We start from the raw sequence: 21,194 nt of genomic DNA, 5'->3' as shown, positions 1-21,194 counted from the left end.
GGTAGAGAAGGAGAGGGGGATTCAGTGAGAGAAATTAAAGGGGCTGAGAGAACTTTCAAAAAACAAAAGTATATTTAAGTACACAGAGAGATAAATAAATAATAAAGATTGGGGAAAACTGACTAGGTATCTGATGTGCCTCAAGGCACAAGCAAACATTCCCCCAGCCAAAAATGATCCTTCAGACAGACGTGAAATCCAGACAATTGCTCAACCTTTAGGGCAAAAGCCATGGAATAAAAAAAAGTTCTAGTTATTTCAAAAAGCCTGGGCTTGCTTTAGCCAGGTCCCTTGGAGAGAATTCTTTCACTGCATTCAAGTTTGTCCATGACCACACACTGGCCAAACCAAAAAACCGCAGTCCCTACCCTTCCGTCAGTTCTCAAAGGAGCCCTTTCATTAGGGAACACAAGACCAAAGGAGACAGCCAAGTTCCAGGACTTACTTTCAGCATCACGGGTTTCTCTTCTTCCTTGTCGATGGGGATATTTGTGCTGTGAACCCAGGTATTAGTGCACAGGTGTCTGAGCCGGACATAGGAGTTTCTAAAGGGGGGGATAAAAAAGGATTTGCGGCATAGGAATTTTTAGGTTCTCTATAGCCACTGGCCTAGAATACATTCTATCAAAAATAAAAAGGTATACTAAATGGTTTTTGTTACATACACTAGAAAATACAGACTGAGAAGCAAATGGCTACTGAGGTATATTCTGATATATTTATAATAAGAAATCATTCCTTTGGGACGCCTGGGTGGCTCAGTTGGTTAAGCAGCTGCCTTCGGCTCAGGTCATGATCCCACGGTCCTGGGATCGAGTCCCGCATCGGGCTCCTTGCTCAGCAGGGAGCCTGCTTCTCCCTCTGCCTCTGCCTGCCATTCTGTCTTCCTGCACTCCCTCTCTCCCCCCCTCCCCCCAAAAAAAAAAAAAAAATTTAAAAAAAAAAAAAAAAAAAAGAAAAAGAAAAAAGAAATCATTCCTTTGCTCACTTCAGGAGTACAGGTCTGTGAATCATCAGTCTTACACAATTCACAGCACTCACCATAGCACATGCCCTCCCCAAAGTCCATAATGTTAAGAATTTTAAAAATGATAGTAAAAAAAAAGAAAGAAATCATTCCTAAGGATTCTAACATTGGGATATTTGTATCTCTAAATATAAGATCATTCTCCTAAATGAGTATCTCAGAACAAACTAAGTAGGAGACAGAGTAACAGCAAGTCCTTCCTGAGTATATATTAATGCAGATCATCAGAGTTGATAAAGCAACACTTGAAATTTTCATATGGATCAAAAAACAAAAAAATAAAATTACTAGGATAAAATATGAGTTAATATTTAATAATCTTGTGGTAGGGAAAGCCTCTAAAGCACATAGCAACATATAAGTTTTGTAAGTTTTAAAAGTCAAAGAAGGATACATCTTATAATACAGTTTAAATTTTTTATCTTCTGTAAAGCAAAAAAAAAAAGAACAAACAAATAAAAAAACATCAGGGACAGCTGAAAGAAAAAGGACAACCTGGGAAAATGAAAGAATACAACATAGCATAAAAAGGTTATTAATCTGCATTTATAAAGAGATCTTTAAAATGAGTAAGAACATGAATACTGGAAATGAAAATGAGACTAGGACATAAGCCAGTAATGTAATAACCCAGTTTAAATGGCCAATAAACTTGAAAGTATACATTCAATCTTCTTAGTATACAATTCATATAAATTAAAACTATATATCATTTTACTCTACCATAGTCCAGAGATCTTGGAGACTGAGATAACCCAGTATATACAAGAGCTTAGGGAAATAACCTCTCCTCACACTCCTGGTGAGACTGTAAACAGGTGAAACCCTGAAAGGGAGTCTGGCACTTTATAAAACAAGTAAAATCTATCTACCTTTTCACCTAGCAATGCCATTTTTAGATTTTTTTTTCACTTAAAATGACAGCACAAGTACAAAGTGGGGCATGGAGACATTCAACAAAACAATACTTACAAGAGTGAAAAACTGCAAACAATCCAATGTCTCAACAGTGGGCTAGTTAACTGTGTAGTACATGCAGTAGAATACTAACAATGTAAAGTGATTATAATCTATATATACTTGGAAATATGTACAGAACATCCCCAGTAAAAAATGTTAAAAATAGTTTATAATTCTATTTATGATGAATTATATATATGTTACCTGTGTGCCCAGAGACCTGTCTCAAACTATAACCATAATAAACCATAAATGTTAACAGTGGTTATCTCTCAATAATTAAATTTTATGTAATTTTTATTTGCTTCTTTGCTGTCTGTGACATTAACACATTTTTGTTTTTGCTTTTTACAGTGAGCATGGATAATTCTACAGTGTTTTTCAATCTGCTTTAAGGAAGTAGTAGAAATAGTGGCATAATTCTTACATCAAGAACATACCACATTAGTGAGACAAGATCAGTGAATACCAAACAAAAGCAAGTAATGGGAAATGCACATTAAAAAGCATTAAGTTGGGAGACAGTCAAGGTAAGTACTGAAGAACTTTTAGAAGATATCAATGAGGCTTCAGAAAATCATGATAGTTTTTTGTTACAGAAACCCTGAGTTGTAACTTTGAACATTGTTGGGGCTGGGCAGATAAGGGATCACAGACATCACTTGAGTTAAGAGGAATTTAGAGCAATGGTATAGACGTGGAAAAGAGGTGAGGGCAGGGACAGCATCAAACCAGATGACTATCTTTAGTACATCCTCTCTGCCTTCTGCTTTCCCTCATTCTAACTGCCCTGAACACTATAAGTAAGGGCAATCCTAGCGATTTTTATGTAAACTAGAATGAATATACATGAAACAACATGAACAAGAAATCTGACAGAGATTTTCAGTTCTTTTTCTTCTGAGTGGCTTGGACTCATTTTCTTAGTTTCAAAGTATAACCAAAGCTTGGAGCTTAGCTTTTAATTGGATGATTATATTCTACAAAGCTCTAGGCCAAATTATATTTAAGACACAAAGAGCATTGTATCCGTTCATCCCAAGTCTCATTCCCAATCCTTAACTCAAAAGCCATGAGATCAGGACAGTTACAAAACAGCCACAAAGTTGCATGCTCTCCCAAAGTTCATTTAATTCATCTATTTTATATATATTGTAATTTTATTATCTTGTTTAGTATATCCAGAATTTGCCATTATCCTTTTCATTTTGGCTTGGAAAGATTCTTTTAACCAGTGACTATCCCAAAAATTCCTTTGCTAACATCATTTCAGAGACATTCATTTATCTACTTTAGACTTCCTGATCTTCAAACAAACAATATTTAGCACAGCTTTAAGATGCAGGGAAATGAGTATACTACCCCTAAGGCTTTTTATCTCTCCACAGGAATAATGCATAAGGAGCCCATTCAATTCTGGCTCTTGGGTTTTTGGTCAAAGGCAAAAATGGATAAAAACTTTTAAAGCTAAGACCAAGTCCAAGATCATAACTGCTAACTAACACTGGTAGACCATACTGGACACTTTTCCATGGTGAATACAAGACTTCCCTTGTTTAAGAGTTTAGAATCCATCTACCTATGGACAACTATCCACCAAGAGTTTTCCAACAGAGAAACAGAAATAGATTGAAGTGGATATAGAAGCACGATCTCTAACCAGCCAAAGTTGCTTGGCCATCTGACCTAAAAGCTTAGACTCAACTTCCCCCTTCCTACAGGATCATGTGGATTTTCAACCCATTGGGGAATATGGCCAACTAGCTAGCACCTTACTCCCCATGCCAAGGGAATGTCACGAGACACATTCTAATAAAATGATGTGATATTTCAAATCACAGGGTCCTGTTCTTTGCTATCCCTTGCAAACTAAAACGTTTAGCATTTATGTAATATAAATGTCATTCCCTCATCTCCTGGGAACCTAACCAAATTCATTAAATCACTACTAGAACAGAGGACACAACATATGGAAACTTACTTAAGCTAAAATGCAATTGGGTTCTACAGACCTGTACTTATCTAGTTAACAAGTCAATGAGAAAGAAAGCTTTTAAAAAGCAATCTAATGGGGTGCCTGGGTGGCTCAGTCTATTGAGCATCTGACTTTTGATTCCAGCTCAGGGTCATGAAATTGAGCCCAGCATGGGATTCTGTGCTCAGCGTGGAGTCCACTTGGGATTCTCTGTCTCCTTCTGCCTCTGCCCCTCCTCCGTACGCACTCTTTCTCTCAAAATAAATAAAATCTTAAACATAAAAATCAACGTACCATACCACAAACCATATTTTAAAGGGATCTCAAAATGGGTCAAAGACCTTAAGAGTAGAGAGCAAAAACTATAAAACTCTTAGAAGAAAACATCAGTATAATTGTTTTTGACCTTGAAATGGGCAATGGTTTCTTAAGAAATTAGAAACTTAAGCAATCAAAGAAAAAATAGATAAATTGGACTTCAACAAAATTTAAAACCTTTCTAATTCAAAAGATACCATCTAGAAAGTGAAAAAACCTAGAGACTGGGAGAAAATACTTGCAAATCATATACCTAGTAAGAGGTTTATATCTAGAATAAAGAACACTTAAAATTCCATAATAAAAAGACAACACAATTTTTTAAATGGAAAAAAATTCTTCTAAGATGATACATGAGTGGCCAACAAGCTCATGAAAAGATAATGAACCTTATTAGGCCTCAAAGAAATGCACATCAAAACCACAATGAGGTGCTACTTCACACTTACCAGGAAGGCTCACATAAAAAGACAGTAACAAGTACTGGAGAGAGAACACGTAGAGAAATTGGAACCCGCACACACAGGTGGTGGGAATGTAAAATGGTGCATCCGTGTTGAGAGAGTCTAGCAGTTCCTCAGAAGGTTAGATAGTTACCATATGACGTACACTTCTTCCACTTCTAGATCTATACCCAAGAGAAGGAAACCTTATGTCCCCTCCCCAATAATGTGTACACAAATGTTCACAGCAGCATATTAGCCAAAAAGGACAGATGATGCAAATGACCATCAGGTAATACGTGGATAAATATGGGGTGCCTGGCTGGCTCAGTCAGTAGGGCAAGCAATTCTTGATCCCGGGGTCGTGAGCTTGAGCCCCATGTTGGGCACAGAGATTACTTTAAACAAACAAACAAATAGATAAATAAATAAAATCTTTAAAAAAAAATGTTGACAGATAGAGATCACAAGTAGGCAGAGAGGCAGGCAGAGAGAGAGAGAGAGAGAGAGAGAGAGAGGAGGAAGCAAGCTCCCTGCTGAGCAGAGAGCCGGATGTGGGGCTCGATCCCAGGACCCAGGAATCATGACCTGAGCAGAAGGCAGAGGCTTTAACCCACTGAGCCACCCAGGTGCCCTGATAACTTTTTTTTTTTTTTAAAGAATGGGCATTAACCCTTCTTTTAGAAAAATATGAAAAAATAAGTGGATAAATACAATGGGATAAAACTACATAATGGAATGTTATTCAGCAGTAAGATAAAATGAAGTACTAATACATGCTATAATACAGAGGAAAGTAAAATAAGCCAGTCATTAAAGATCACAGGTTACATTTACATGAAATGTCCAGAACAGGCAGATTACTAAAGACAGGATGCAGCTGAGTCTAAGACTGGACGTGGAACATGGGGAAATGAGAGTGATGGAGAAAGGATACGGTGTTCTTTTTTGGGAAAAATGTTCTAAAACTGTGATGACAGCTGCCCGATTCTGCTCATCCCCTAAACACCACTGAATTGAGCCTGTTAGGTGAACTGTATAGAATATGACTTAGATCTCAACAAATCTGTTATTTAAAAAAAAAAAAAAAGAAAAGAAAAAGGCAATCTAAATCAGGAGTTCCAACCCTGGAGAATGCAAAGCTGTGCACATACTTGAGGTTTTCTAGAGGAACATCCTAGCTTTCCCCCAATTCTCAAGGAATTAACAACCCAGCAGAGTTTAAGAACGAAGCAACCCTTTAACTAGATGGCCATGGAAGGCCTCCTTGCACTGTAAAATCTCTTCTATGCAGACACTGTCCTCGGTTCATCACTCCAGCAGCACAAGAGAAGCTTCTCTGCTACTGCTGAGAGCACCCACATGGCACTTACCGTTTCACTGACAGGTTGAACAGTGACACGGCAATGACGTACACGAATAACGAAACACAAAGTGATAGTCAGAGGAGCCATGTGTAAAAGCTACAGATGCCAAGGAGATTGTCGCTAACCAATGCTGTGTTGAAGAGTCAGAACTGCCCCCAACAACCCTGTCCATCTTCAGTGTTTAAGATTTGGGGCTCTGCAAAGGGACTGGCTGATATGTGATGAGTTGCTTAAACTCTCTGAGCTTCGGCATCTACCTAGAAGAAGGGCAAGTAGTAACACCTAGCTCACAGCTGGGGGCGAGGAGAGGGGCAGGTTTGTGAAGATCAAATCAGGTAACTGAAATGAAAGCACTTGGCATTGAACATGGCATGTAGTCAGCACTCAGTAAATATAAGCCATCATTGATAATAGTGCAGCTGATTTGGGTGTTAAGCACGAGTTTTTATTCCACTTGAGTCCAGTTATTCCCTCCACCAAAATGCATCCTTGTGCAACCAAACCAAGAGTCAAATTTAACAAAATAACCAAAGAACACTGGTCTGACTTCTCATATTCCACTACATATTCAATGAACTACAAATATTCCATTTCCCAGAATTTCTTTACAATTGTTTATTCAGTTGACTTAGGGGATCTCTCAAGTTGGGAAATGAGGACATGAGTAGAGGAAATCAGACATATGGAGCTACTTAGGCTTATGATTTGACTTGTTCACCTAAATAAAGTAAATTAAATAAATGAAAATAAATTAGGCTCTTGAGAACTTAAAACTAATGAGCCATAAACAAACCAGCCACCATTCCAATGGGCAACCAGAACAAATCTTTTACAAAAGCTTCAAGAAAGGCAATGATGATTTGGATTCTAAGAAGCCCAGCCAGGTCACATACACCAGCTCTGACTCACTCAGGATAAGCCATTTTAGAATCATACCTTGGAACAAGGCTATCACCTCCACGGAGAGTGGTGGGGTCTAGCTCAAAAATGGAGGAGATGTCGTTGCCTTCAGGCACAGAAACTAGGGAGTACACCATCTTTTCTTGGGCATTTCGCAACCTGCTTCGAGAGGCGTCCTGATCAGGGTCCACCTGAGGAGGAAAAGTCATCAAGTCATGGATTCTGCACACCAGACCTTCCCTCACTACAATCACTGCACAGTCCACAGGAACAGGGAATAAACATCAGCAGTTGGCAGGAAAAGAACCACAGTTTCAGAGCAGTCATGAAAGAGGACAGTCGGCCACCCACGCCAAGAATATTTACACTCTACCTCCTTGTATTGCAAAAAAATGTTTAAACAATGCAGGGTTACAGTAACAGATGTCCACGGAAAGAGTGCTATAGCGGTGATGAAGAAGTCCACAGGGCACATCCGTCTGCAGTAGTTGGAAGAGAGAAGAAGCACTTTGAGAAAAACTCATCCTGTGGCTTTGGTTATGGGTCATTGTGTTAAGCTACAGTTAAATGTCTAGGAATAATACGATATATCTACTTCCCAGGAGAAAAAGTAAAATAAAATAAGCCTGCATCCAAGTGTTCATAAGCAGAGATCCCAGTGTGGCCAAGAAAAATATTTGAGAAGTCAGACTAGCCCTGAAAAAAAGTTCATAATTAATCAAGGAGCGTTGCTGACGACAATTCAGGGAAAAGGGGGCCTCTCTTGCTATGTAAGGGATTTGGTGGAGGCTGAAGAAAATTTCTGACAGTTAAGACTAATGAACAATGACGAAAGCTTTCCTGAGAAACTATAAAAACACATTGTAGGCTCCAGAGCCCATATGGTTGAATGCCTTTAAGCAGTATGCTTAGACCGTCACGTCCTCGCATAGGCTTTGCTAGGTGTCTCCCGGCACGGAGACTCTACGTGGGATTATTTTTAATTTTCAACGTCCTTGCAAGAAGACAACATTCACCTATATCTACAGGGAAAAATCACATTTTCTTTGTCACTAACTTGCTTGGCTTGGGCTGAGGCACTGACTCTTTTCCAACTGGGGAATGGATAAAAGGAAATCAAATTTAACACGCAAAGGAGAGAGGATGAGAGAATTTAATTCTAGGGCCTGACATCTAAGATTGCAGGCAATAGTCTGCTCTAGCTCATCAGGCAGCCCCAACTTTTGTTTGAGGAAAGGAAGAAGGGAATGGAGGGAGAATGAGGGGAGGGGGATGGAAGGAGAGAGAGGGAGGGAGGGAGAAAGAAAGAAAATACAAATGCTTCCTTTAATACCTAGAAGCTCTGTATCTTCCTCCCTATGCCCTCTCCTCTAATACCTTATAGCACCATCCAAACAAAGCCACAACTCATTGTTGTTTCTACCCTCAAGGATGAATCTACTGGAGAGCACCAACTACCCCAGTTCAAGGAATAGCTCTGCCCTCTTCTAACCACTCTGACCTGCAAAGTCTTCCACATACCACTTTAAAATAAGCCCTGACCTGATTCTGGCTTGCAACACACAGCTCAGCTACAGGCTGGCAGTTCAATTTCAGACCTGCCGGAACACTGAAGAAAAATTAAAATTGCTCGGAGTGCCTGTATCTGGACTTGTAACCGCAAGACAACGTCTTCGCGTTCTTTGTGTGCAGTCGGCGTTTGCCACCTAGTGGGAGGAAAGGCACATGAACAACAGGCTGCAAGATGAGAGCCAGCCTCGGATTGTCCTTTCTCTCCCTCTGGCATCAAGAATGCAGCTCATGGGTGCTGCTAAATTGAGAAGAACAAGCTCACCAAGCTAAGTAAGATTCCAGGCAGAGATTCTTACAGGCACTGGATGCCAGTCTCGGGAACGTCTGTGACCCACGAGCAGAACAAAGTTTCCTCTCCCATGCTTTCCCAACTCCAGCTTTTCTGCTCAAGTTTCCCAGCCTACAAGAAGGTGAGGGGTATAGGACTCTCCCAATGCTAACACCTTCCCCAGAGAGGCAGGAGCTGGGCCGCTTGGCTCAGGGTCTCCACATGGGCCACTGGGCTCATGGGGGTAGGTCTCCATAATGAAGATCGCCACCCAAGCAACATCTGAAGCAGCCAAAGCAATGTGGTCTAGATCTGCACCCACGCCTGCTGGCACACTCCACCACCGGGGCATGGAGAAGCAGGAGAAAATAGAAAGATGACTGAACTCTGATTGAACCAAGACAGGTCTGACGAGTTAGGACCACGCTCTGGTTCCTCATCGGTCCAACAAACATCATCAAATCTCCCCTAACTCCTTTCACACAGCTGCTGCGCAGTCCAGATGAACTCATGGATGGATGTAAAGACACTAAAAATGCTAATGATCTTGTCCAACCTACACAAATGCTACTTGCTGAGCACTTACTATGGGCTGCGTCTTAGGTACCACAGCTCACTTGGTCCTTATAACAAGCAGTTCCGCCACTTTTACAGAGGAGGGAAGTGAGGGCCAGAGAGGAAAATGTAGCTCATTCAGTCCCACAGCTCATGCAAGGGGAGGGTCTGCTATTTAAACCCAATTCTACCTCTCTTCCTGCCCTGCTTTTGGATCACTACATTCTTCCTCCTGTGCTACAAATGCCCGACCTCCCTGCGCCCATCAACAGGCCAGGAGGGCAGCCCCCTTCTTCACACAGCTCAATGTTCAAATGGATGTCAGCTCTCACGGGCAGAAGCCACAGCTCTCCTTATAAGTCATCTCAGAGAGGATAATAATTACTCTGTGTTTCAGCCCAAATGGTGGTGCTAATGCCATTAGAGGCAAGTCCCACAAGGTCTCTCAAAGTAAAGAAGGTGCAGTGACAAGAAGTGCCCTATGAAAAATGGCACCCCCGCCAGTCCAAGCCTCTGAAGACCAGCCACGTGAACACTACACACCAATGTTGGGCAAAGACTTTACTGCACGCTGGCAAGAAGTCAGACCAGGTCAGTGCTCTCAACCTGCCAGGCAATGAGGCAGGCAGCTCTCAAAATGAGCTCCGGCAGTAAGGGTAAGGAAGATAAAAGGAAGGAGCAGGACCCGCAGTGGCTCCCTCAAGAACTGGGAAAGACATAATCTCCTGCAGCAAGTCCAGGAACTCATGACGTGAGTCCCTCAGCTAGCACGCCTCTTCACTCCTTCCAGAGCTAACATTGTATCCAAACGTAACTGCAAGGTTCATCCTTTCCACAGAATTTGGACTTTCCAAAGACAACTGCATTCTGTTATCTCCAGCCCAAACCCCTTTATCCATGGATCCACTTTAAAACCTGTGAGCTCTTCCAAAATCTTATGCCCCCCCTCCAAGTCAAAAAGAAGTAATCTCAGAACCACCTACCATATTCACCAGAGATGATCGCATGAACACACAATGTCAGAGTAGCAACTATTTGCATTTTTTTAAATCCTAGACCAGATTGAAGCACTGTATAAGAGAAGGGCTTTATTGAGAGCCATCATTTCCATATAACAGTACCACTGTCCTCTTTAACACATATTTGTAGACAATTCAACCCCCAAGTGCCCCCAAATCAGCATTAATTGGCTGTATGGCTTCTAAAGAAGGATTCTGTTGGCATTAAATTCCAAACTACATTATAAAGTCTACTCCTGAGTCTGCAGAAAGCAAGGACAGATGGCCAGACAATCGAGTGTCTAATCCAATGTCAGGAGCACCATGCCTCATGTATTACCTCCATCATCTAAATGACACTATCCATCTCACACACTCATTCCCTGAAAAAATATGGGTGAGTCATAGATTGAGGTCAACAGCAATCGGATATTCATTTTCTTAAGGGGCCATCTCTGTGTCTTACCGAGGGGCATTCCAAGAGAGCATCAACTTCTGCAACTTAAAGGTGGAAACCCTTTGAGTAAGCACACAGAAGGAGCATCATCACTGCTAGTCCTGGACCAATCAGAACACAGGAAGATATGACTGCCCTCAAGGGAAGCACAGAACAAGACCCTCTTTTAAGGCATCCTATGGTTTCCCCTTCCCCATCACTCAATGACAAATGGCAGTTCTTAAATGGGGTTCCAGATCATTTGGCCTCACCCTACCAGATGGAGACAAGAAGGCTCTTGCTCATACTTACTGAGGGCTGAAACTCCAGGCATTCTTCCTCAAAGTCAGGGTCTACCTGATGAAAAAGAATCATTAGGAAATTAAAACATCCATTGATTTCTCCAGGACTCGGCCCCACTTGCAGGAGACTTCAGGGCCTGTGAACATCTCTGAACAGCTAAAAACTCGGCCCTTCCCTCTGCTCATGAGACCAGCATGCCACAACACATATCACATGAGTACAACACACAGGGAACGATCGACCAGTCACCAAAAGATGTCTCTCAAGTGTCGACAGAATAACACAATGAGTTTACTAGCAAGGCAACAGTTACAACCCTGAGATAAATAAAAGAGGAGTATCCAGTCATAATAATGCTTAGTGTTAGACAGAATAATCCTGCTTAGTTTTAGACAGAAATAAAAAATTTATAGCCTCCGGCAAGACTTACACTCACTTCAGAACATAACAAATAATGCAACCACTACTGATCTTTGGCAAACCATGGAATCAACATTTCTCACAGCTGGCTTGCTGGGTCTGTAACTCCTTACAGCTTCATTTTAAATTTCAACTTGGTCTTGACTTTTGGTTCGTAAGTATTTTGAAAACATCATTTCTTCCAAGTATCAGGCATCTCCAGGATGAGGGGCTCAGTACATTTCGATTCAGCCTTCTTTGGGGTCAGCAGCAAAGCAATACTGAATCACCCTGAAGATCTCTGAGCCATCCCACAGTGGAACCGGACCAACGGGAGGTTTCTTTTGATGTACGACAAGAATCTGATATAAATATGTATCGTGCATCTTCCAGCAGATCAGAGTAAAACTCAGCATCTGCCACACAGTATGATGGCTCCTTAATTGAGCACAAAAATTAAAAAGTCAATTCCTCCTGTTCAGTATTGAGTCTTGCCTTTCCTCAAAAACCCTTTACAGACATTTAAGGAAAAGTTAATGTCTTTGATTTTTGGCATTCCTGCAAGTAAAGATAAGACCCTGTCTATTCCAGCAGTGCTCTGAAAACCAGAATACTTGGTAAAGTTGTCTAATTCTTTATGTGTCTTAATGCTTCCAGCTTTACAACCATGCTTCACTACAGCTGAGTCTTGGACATTCATGTTAGGAGCAGAGCGGGTAGATAAGACATGGGGAGACCAAAATGCAAGAGCAAAAATTTTATAATCCTAAATCCCAGAGAAGCATTCTTTCCTTTTTTTTTTTTTTAAATCTACTCTCTTAGCAACTTTCAAATATACAATATAATTAACTATAGTCATCATGCTGTACATTGCATTTCCATGTAAGTATTATTTTCTAACTTATTTTCTCCCCACATCTTGATCAAATCCCTGTGAAGTACTAAAATGTGTTAATCATCTTTACGTTTTCTCATCTATAAGCAGAGAAATGAGGCAGGCAGAAACAGAAAAGCCGAAGGAAAGGCAAGGTGACTGAGCATCTAACTTCCCAATGGCCACAGGTAAATGAAAAAAAAGGAACGTGTCAGCCTTGAAAGAGAAAGACACAGAGGCTGTTACTTACCTCTGCTGCTAAGTAATGCCCTGTAGCAAGATGCTTGAAACGGAAGAGGCTGTTCCAATATCCTGCTCCGCCCCGACACGGGTCATGTTGAACTACCTACAAGAGGAGGAATGATTACCAGGAGTGGAAAAAATGTCAACCCACAGGAAGACAGCACCGAGACTTCACTCCTAAGTCATAGTTCAGGAGTGATATTTACTAGCTGAAAAAAATGAGTATCTTCCAACAAAGCCACTGCAAGTATCACATGTAATGTCAGAGCGCAAACATACGGAAGTGTTATTTTTCTCCAAAGAAGAAATAGTCTCCCAGTTCATATGAAATGGTTCCAGCAAAAAGTTGAATGGCTTTCAGATTATTTGCTTTAATCATAATAAAGTAGAAGTTAAGATTCTACAATGCATCCATAAAAGGCATGACAAATAAAACTAAATTTCAGAGGAAACCGAAAGAATTCTGTACTTGTACTCACATGCTGAAACACACAGATAAGCCAGTGCTCTGAACTTGAAACTCATAGAACCTGGGCCAATTTACCATAAAAATACATATAAGTTCAACTTCTGGTCATGATGGAATAATTGGCACTGGCAGTCGGTGCCATGAACAATTAAACACTGCACAAAATACATGAACTTGCTACAGACGACTAGAAAACTGCATAAAATACAGGAAACAACTGTGTTCCGATGTTAGACAACAGGCAGTACACAACTGTGATCTCTGAGAAAAGGGAAACAAACAAAGTGATCTTCATGATTATTCCAGCTTTCTGCCTTAAGGGTCCTCTCTGGATGGTAGCACTGGGAAGAAGAATCCAAGCAGAAGACACCGACCTGAGTTGAGGAGATACATCAGAATTTAGGGAGACTAAAGCAGCAGCAATTTATGGGGCCAGAATACAGAGCTACCCAGAGAAAAAGCTCCAGACAACTACACAGGAGCCTCCTTGAGCTTTTGGTTGAATACCAAGTTGCATACGTATAAGGGGAGACCACACAAGGCCCAATGAAGAATGATAGGAAAGCTGTGAGTCCAATGTTCTCATTGCTCATTTGGGGCTGGGAGATGTTCTGACAGATTCCATGGAACACCTTGGGCATTCTATAAAATGTCAGAAGAATTACACCTTAGGGATGGGGCCAAGCCAGCCCTAAAAAGAGAAAAGACTGTAGCACACTTGACTTAGCAAAGCTTTAAAATAAGCCTCCAAAGCATCAATCTGATACACAAGTAACATTACTGTGTGATAAAACAGAACTCAAAATTCTTTAAAGGAAGGTAACAGAATACAGATACTCCATAAAGTAGCACCACAACGTTCAGCATATAATCATGAAGCACTGGACAGATGAGAAGCAGGAGAATGTGACCCACAAACTCAGCAACCTGTCAGACAATATCAAATGATCCAGCATTTCTGTGTGGGTTGGTGGGGGCAGGAAACATATCTGAGACAGAATGAACCCAAATTTTACCATTTTGATACATACATACAGATTCAAGAAACTCAATGAACTCAAAGCAGGAAAACACACACACACATACATACCTACACACACGTGCGCACACACACACACGTGCGCACACACACCCAAGGCAAATCATAATTAGATTAATGTAAATCAGAAATATCAAGAAAAATCTTAGAAGTAGCCAGGAATAGCATGGAGGACATTAGGAGAAGGAAGGGAAAAATGAAGTGGGAGAAATCAGAGGGGGGAAGAACCATGAGAGACTGTGGACTCTGGGAAACAGACTGAGGGTTTTAGAAGGGAAATGGGTGAGCCTGGTGGTGGGTATTAAAGGAGGGCACGGATTGCATGGAGCACTGTGTGTTATACATACATCAAAAACTAATGACGTACTGTCTGGTGACCAACATAACATAATAAAATAAAAATTTTTCTTAAAAAAGCAGCCAGGAAAAAAAAGAAAACACTATATACAGAGAACAAAGGTAAGAAACCACTAAATTCACATCAGAAACAATGCACACAAGATGACAAGGGATGCGCAACTTTTAAGTACAGAAAGAAAAAAACTGTCTACTTAGAATTCTGCATCCAACAAAAATAGCCTTCATAAACAAAGGCCATGTGGAGAAACTGGAACCTTAATATACCACAGTGGGAGTATCAACTAGTGCAATCTGGCAGTTCCTCAGAAAGTTAAACAGTGTTACCACAGGACCCACAATTCCACCCTTAAGAGAACTGAAAAACCTGTATCCTCACAAAAACTTGGTAGGTGAATGTTCACAGAAGCATTATTCAGAAGAGCCCAGAAGCAGAAACAATTCAAATGCCATCAAGTAAGAAAGTATGATGTATCCATACAGTAGAATATTATTTGGCAATAAAAAGGAATGAAGTATTGATACAGGTGGCAAAATGGCTTAACTTTGAAAACACTCTGAAAGAAGTGAAAGAAGTCTGATTCAAAGGGTCACATAGTGTAGTATACCACTTACAGGAAATGTCCAGCATAGATAATTCTATAGAGACAAGAAACTGATTGCCAGGAGGGGAGTGGTTTGAGAAGAAACAAGGCGTGATCACTAGGGATACAGGGCTCCTCTTGGAGTAATGAACATGTTCTAAACTTCACTGTGGTGATGGTGGCCAAACTCTACAGACCTAAGTCAAACTATTAAATTGTACACTTTAAATGTAGGAGTTGTGGCTCAGTGAAGCTATTATTTAAAAAAAAAAAAAAAAGATTTTTAAAATGAAGGTGAAATATGTTTCCTCATTTTCAAATGAGAGCAAGAGAACTGGTCACTAACAGGTACAAGAAATGCTATACATGGTATTGGCTTCCTTTTTTTTAAAGGAGCACTAATGATTCCAGACTCTGCAAGAAAAATATTAAAAAGGGGGAGACAAAGGGCGGGGGGAGACCCTCAATGTTTTCCTAGGATATGCAGGGAAAAAACAGCAGGAAACAATTTTTTAGGGAATAAGAATTAGACAGCTGTTTCTTCTCAGAAGAAAAAAGAGAGAGGGAGAAGATGTTCTGAAATGGATTTCTGAGTTAAGTATCTGAAGTTTTAGAAGTCCAGACCTTAAACACCCTCCACAAAAACTTGTGATCTTTAACTCATTTCTACCGATTTAGAAATGAGTAAGACATGGTGGTACCTGCTTATAAGTTTACTCAAGTCACCCTTGGTGACTTCTGCAGGGCTTGGACTTGTTTTTGGGTGGGGGAGTTACGACAACATGTTAAAGCAAGATGCAAAAATGTTTGTCATCACTTGACAAAGTGATGTCAACTGTGCAAAATAACCTCACAGAACAAACAGCTCCGATGAAATGGGTACATTAAGTTAATGAAATGATGGATTACTTCTTCCTTTTTTCCTGTATTTTCAGTTTTCTCTTAGTTTCTACTTACTACTTTAAATTCACTTGAGAAATTTTTTTGATTTTGGGTTTTTTATTTTTTGTATATGTGCTGCCGAAGCGAGCACGGGTTTTTTATTTTTTGGCAATAGTATCCAAATCACATGAAAAGTAGTTCTGAAAGACCGTTTTGGCTGTGCTAAGTACAGCGGTGACATCAGTGAACAATGACAAAGGTCTAGCTCACAAGTGGTTTCTAATCTAACAGGACTGACAGGGTCTTTATGTAAGCACTGACTAAAAAATTCCCAACAAGTGCTCTGGGTGTGGAGAGAAGGAGAAAAAGAGTAAGAAGAAGGCAGAAATTGAAAACTCTATGCAGAGTCCTTTCTTTACGAAAACTGTAGAAATTATTCTATGCAATAGTCAAGATAAACCTAAGTACTGCAACATTCATGTTAAAAGAAACGTAAGACAATTTTTAAAATGCGCAAAATATTGCAAAAGACACTTCCCTGAAGATAATACACTGATGGCAGATAAAGATATGAAAAAATGCTCACTATCATTAACCATCAGGGAAATGCAGATTAAAAGCACTAAGAAATCCCATGATGCACCTACTAAAATGGCTAGCATGGAAAGAACGAACCATACCAAGTGTTGGTGATGATGCGGAAGAACTAGAACTCCCATACCCTGCTGGGAGGAACCTTAGATGATATGAACACTTTTGGAAATAGTTCAGTAGTTTGTTTTTTTTTTTTTAAACATACACCCACAATATGATCCAGCTGTTCCATTTCTAGATAGTCAGCCAAGAGAAATGAAAGTTCACAACCATGAAGAGACTTGCCCACATTTGTAATGCCCTCCAAAGCTGTTCTAACAGCCAAATGTTGGGATCAACTCAAAGGTCCATCCACAGGTGAAGAGACAAATTACGGTGTACCTCATGGTGAAACATTCCTCACCAACAGAAAGGAATGAACTACTGACATGTGCAACAACATGAATGAACCTCAAAATAATCATGCTAAGTAGAAAAAAAGACCCAATAAAGATTATACACTCTCTGACTCCATTTATACCAAGTTCAAGAATAGAGAACACCTAACGGTGGAGATGGAAGATGGAAGTCCAATCACTGGCAACTTCTCTAGGAGGAAAGAAAGATAGTGCTGGAAAGAAGTTCAAGGGACCCTTCTAGTTGCTTCTAATCTTCTACTTCCGGATTGGGTGCTGGTCGTGTGACTGTGTGTGTATGTAAAAACTCATCAACTTGTATACTTTTGACCTGGGCACTTTGTGTCTGCTATACCTCCATAAAAACATGAAACCATTAGAGCAAGGGAGGAAGAAGAGAGGAGTCAGGCCAAGACAGAGAAATACATGTACCCTAACAGCTGCAGTTACACAGAGAGAAGGGCTTCGGGGAGAGGCTAAGTCCTGCAGCTCAGGCTCTCATCACCTCTGTCACCAAGCACTCATGCCATTGTCTGGGGGTCCCACCATTCTAGTCTCTTTCCACCTCTCAATAAATGACATGCAGAATCATTTATCTCCTCAAGTAGCAGAATCCTTTATCTCCGTAGGTAGCGCACTGAATACTTTACTCCCCTGCTCGAAACTCCTCTCCAAACGCCCCTCCCGCCTATGACTTAAGTCCAAACTCCTCACAGCTTGGATAGGTGCCCTTCAGGCTCCAGTCTCCAAGCCCAGTTGCTGTTTCCCTTCTGTGCCCATCCTCTGCTCCCCACTGAACTGGGATGCTGAGCCTTACCTCATTGCTGCCTCATAGTCCCAACTGCATGCCACCATCTGACATGAAGTGACCAATGCTCTACGCATCTCTGCCTTCAGAAATACACGCCATCTTGTTCCGTACCAGCTCAGATGCCACGTCCTTCACCCAACCTGAACTTCTCCCTCCCTCACCTCCATCCCCAGAGCATGAGGAAAGTGTCTCTGGCCACTTCGCCATCCAGTGATCTGGATGTCTCTCTCTCTATCCCACCCCTGACATGAGTCACCGATGTACCCTGCAGAATAGACACTCAATTACATATTTTTGGGACATATGAGCACAGTCGAGGAAGACATGGAAGGAAACAATGATTCGACGGTGAGAGTAAGAAACTTCCAGCTTCACTTGAGAGTTTGCTTCCCAAGTCGACATCATTTTTTCCCACAAGTGCACCCAACATCCTCCGGATGTGGCACAGTGCGCTTATTCATCTGTCATCCCAACCCATTTTTGGAAAGAGCTGAGCTTAAGCACTTCACAGACCCCCAAATGTTCTCTCTCCCTCTCCAGTCCCACCCCTTACCTCCACTTCCCACAGGGCTTTTGAACTCGTGGCAGATGTGGCCGACTGCCGGCCGGTGGTTCTCAGGAAGACATGCTGTTTCTTCCTGTGCTCATCGCAGGTAAGAAACTTCTCCTGCTCTGCATGGAACAGCCTTACCACATCACCCTAAAAAGTCAGCACATGGAGGGTTTAAAGACCATGAATCGTACCAGAGAACTTAGCTACTGCCCCACGTAGAGCCAAGTGCAGCCAGCCTGGGAAGTACCAAACTCACCCCCTTCAGGATGTCATCTTTGTTGTCACTCCATTTCATGAAAAGGACTATTTTCCAGCTTGTATTGCAGTTGACAGAATTGACCTGAAAAACAAATACAGTTATTTTTTCACACGTCCCTCCCCACAATTGTTTTCCAGCCCAAAAACTCCTCATTACTGCCTAAGAGGCAGGGCTGTGCTTCCGCTCCAAAATCCTACCAATTCATACCATTAAGATCACAGGAACTGCAAATTTAACTGGCCTGGCAGACGTGTTGGGTAATAAAGGGTGCATTTATGCCCATCACCATGTATGCTCAAAATGACTAAGGGTACCTTCTTCACAGCCTTTCTTCTGCAACTCTCCTGCTCTGCAGCCAAAAAGTAAAAGCTCAGTAGAAACAAGGACCAAGAAACATACAGGTGCAAAGACTGCAGTGAACACATTCTAAAATGTGAATGATAATCACTGGCAAGAGCAGCCACCGCTGGTACACTAAACACATGCCAGGCACTGGGCGAAGCACTAATATTCACGACTACGTTCAGTCCTCAGCAACATGCTGAAAAGTGGTAAGGACCATCACACCTATTTCAGACAGGAAAACTAGTGCACAGGGAGATTGGGGACATGTACGGTAACTAGCCTGGAAACGCAGACAAGATCTTGTGATCTTGACCCATAGACAAATATTTATGTCACAATCAAGTTACTGTCCTTTGGTCCTGGAATTGCCAAATTTGAGGCCAAGGAGATGTTTTGCCAAAGTCAACAAATCCCAGTTGCCGGGCCACTGATGGCCTGTAGCACACCCATCAGAATAAGCAGCCAAAGACATTCATCCAAGGCAAACAAACTGGAAAAAGGTGCCCATCTAGCCAGAAAAATGTGAAGAAGAGGCCCTTCTCTGGCTTAACAAATTAGGCAACAATCTCCCAATTATAGGAGGCTTAGTAAACTGAGTCCTAGGGGAGCTATCAGCCCTCCCCCAACCCTGATTCTGGGTCTTCGTTACTCCCCTCCAGAACAGGTATGCTGCCCCAAGTCACTAATAAGGTCACTTTCATCATGCACGTGCTGTGGCCCCAAGGAGCCCTGCTCCTGCGGCCTCTCCTTGCCCACAGCCATCACGTGGTTTCCCTTACCTCGTTGCAGCCCGGGTTATCCACCAGCTGATGGCTGCTGGCATGTAGGGGCTGGCCAGCATTGACGGGGTTCAGTACAACCTTGTCACCAATGACCACCTGGAAAGGAAGAGACCAACAGAGCTTTTCAAAAAAGGGTCTGACGTCCTCGTGGAGAGCAGGTGGGGATGTTTAGACCACACCCTTGGATATGGCACATCCTCACCCATCACAGCCAAACACAGGCCAAGCAGTGAAGTCCCACAATCCCCATCCAGTCCCTGGAGAAATACCAAGACCAGCATGGGACACCACTGCCAACTGTCAATATCCCCCCTTTCCTACGTTAACAGAGATCTATAAAAAAGCTCAGAGTATTAGGAATAGAAGCAGAACATTGCCTGAAGGAAGTCTATTTTTAAATAAATAAAGCTATAATTGTCTATATCTAAAGTAATGACTTTCATACTTTTTTGGTACAAGCCACAATAAGAAATGCATCTCTATTATATTCCAGTTCATACCTACTTATGTGCACATATGTGTGTGTGTATATATATATATGTATGTGTGTGTACATATATAGATATACATATCTATATTTACCTAAAACAGAAGTTACCTCCCTAAAACAATAGTCATTCTCATTATGTTTAGGACAGCATGATACTATCTATTCTCCACTTTCTAAAATGATAGTCACAAGCCACAAGCCAATAGTCACAAGCCACCAACGGGAGTCCACAAACAGATCAACACTTGTTTGTAAAACACTATCCTACAAAGGATAATCAAACTTTCCATGCCATCATACCTTCTCAACTAAGGCACAACTAAACAGATAAGTTTAAAGAAAGCCAAGGATTTGCCAAATATGAAATTCAGGACAAAGCACCTTGCTCTTTTATTATGAGGGTAGAGGGAAGGAAAACCAAATTGATGGCTTCCTAAGAGGTAAAACTCATCTATTTTCATTTTGCTACATTTGGGGAGGGCATACAACTAAATTTTCCCTAACTCCAAATAAATCACACACACACACACACACACACACACACACACACACACACACACACACACACATAAATATAGATAGATAGATATAGATATGGACCTCAAAAAAACCAAAACCTATGGTGAACACTAAGCTTTACTGGACTTGTTCTTCTCTCCTCAGTTGAGGATCAATATTTACTGCATACCATCTGGGAAGGTATGGTCTGTTTCTACCTGCCTCTGGGATACAGCCTATAACGTAATACATACCCCAGCATATAAACGAATGCTTCACTGCCCAAAGCTTGCAAACTTAAATAGCAATATGAAAAACGGCAAAACTCAGTTTGAGATTAAAGCTAGCTGAGCATTTTGACCAGATTTCAAACTGTTTAAGGAACACATTTTGTGTAAGAAGCTACTATTGTCAAATCTTAACAAGGTCAGAAAAACAGCTTAATAGCATTTAAACATACTTGTTGTCAAGTTGATGCCCACAAAGTGACGTACTAAT

The 21,194-nt window shown here is 41.3% G+C and overlaps 1 protein-coding gene across 2 annotated transcripts in view; it reads right to left on the bottom strand.

Annotated features, from left to right (window-relative positions):
• The window catches only part of LOC111144005 (inositol 1,4,5-trisphosphate receptor type 1), a 330,013-nt gene that overhangs the window by 174,920 nt on the left and 133,899 nt on the right, over positions 1-21,194 (bottom strand). For both annotated transcript variants that reach the window (XM_022498062.1, XM_022498063.1), the window contains exons 8-14: positions 19,706-19,804; positions 18,579-18,662; positions 18,323-18,469; positions 12,646-12,741; positions 11,132-11,176; positions 7,027-7,181; positions 446-545 (exon numbers count right to left, since the gene is read on the bottom strand). In XM_022498062.1, coding sequence (XP_022353770.1) covers positions 446-545; positions 7,027-7,181; positions 11,132-11,176; positions 12,646-12,741; positions 18,323-18,469; positions 18,579-18,662; positions 19,706-19,804 — 726 coding nt within the window. The remainder of the gene's footprint in view (positions 1-445; positions 546-7,026; positions 7,182-11,131; positions 11,177-12,645; positions 12,742-18,322; positions 18,470-18,578; positions 18,663-19,705; positions 19,805-21,194) is intronic.

Source organism: Enhydra lutris, unplaced genomic scaffold (assembly GCF_002288905.1).
Source record: "Enhydra lutris kenyoni isolate GAN:26980312 unplaced genomic scaffold, ASM228890v2 scaffoldscaffold10, whole genome shotgun sequence".
NCBI classification, from domain to species: domain Eukaryota; kingdom Metazoa; phylum Chordata; class Mammalia; order Carnivora; family Mustelidae; genus Enhydra; species Enhydra lutris.
Note: the sequence above shows the minus strand (reverse complement) of the source record. Positions and strands in the feature narration are given on the sequence as shown.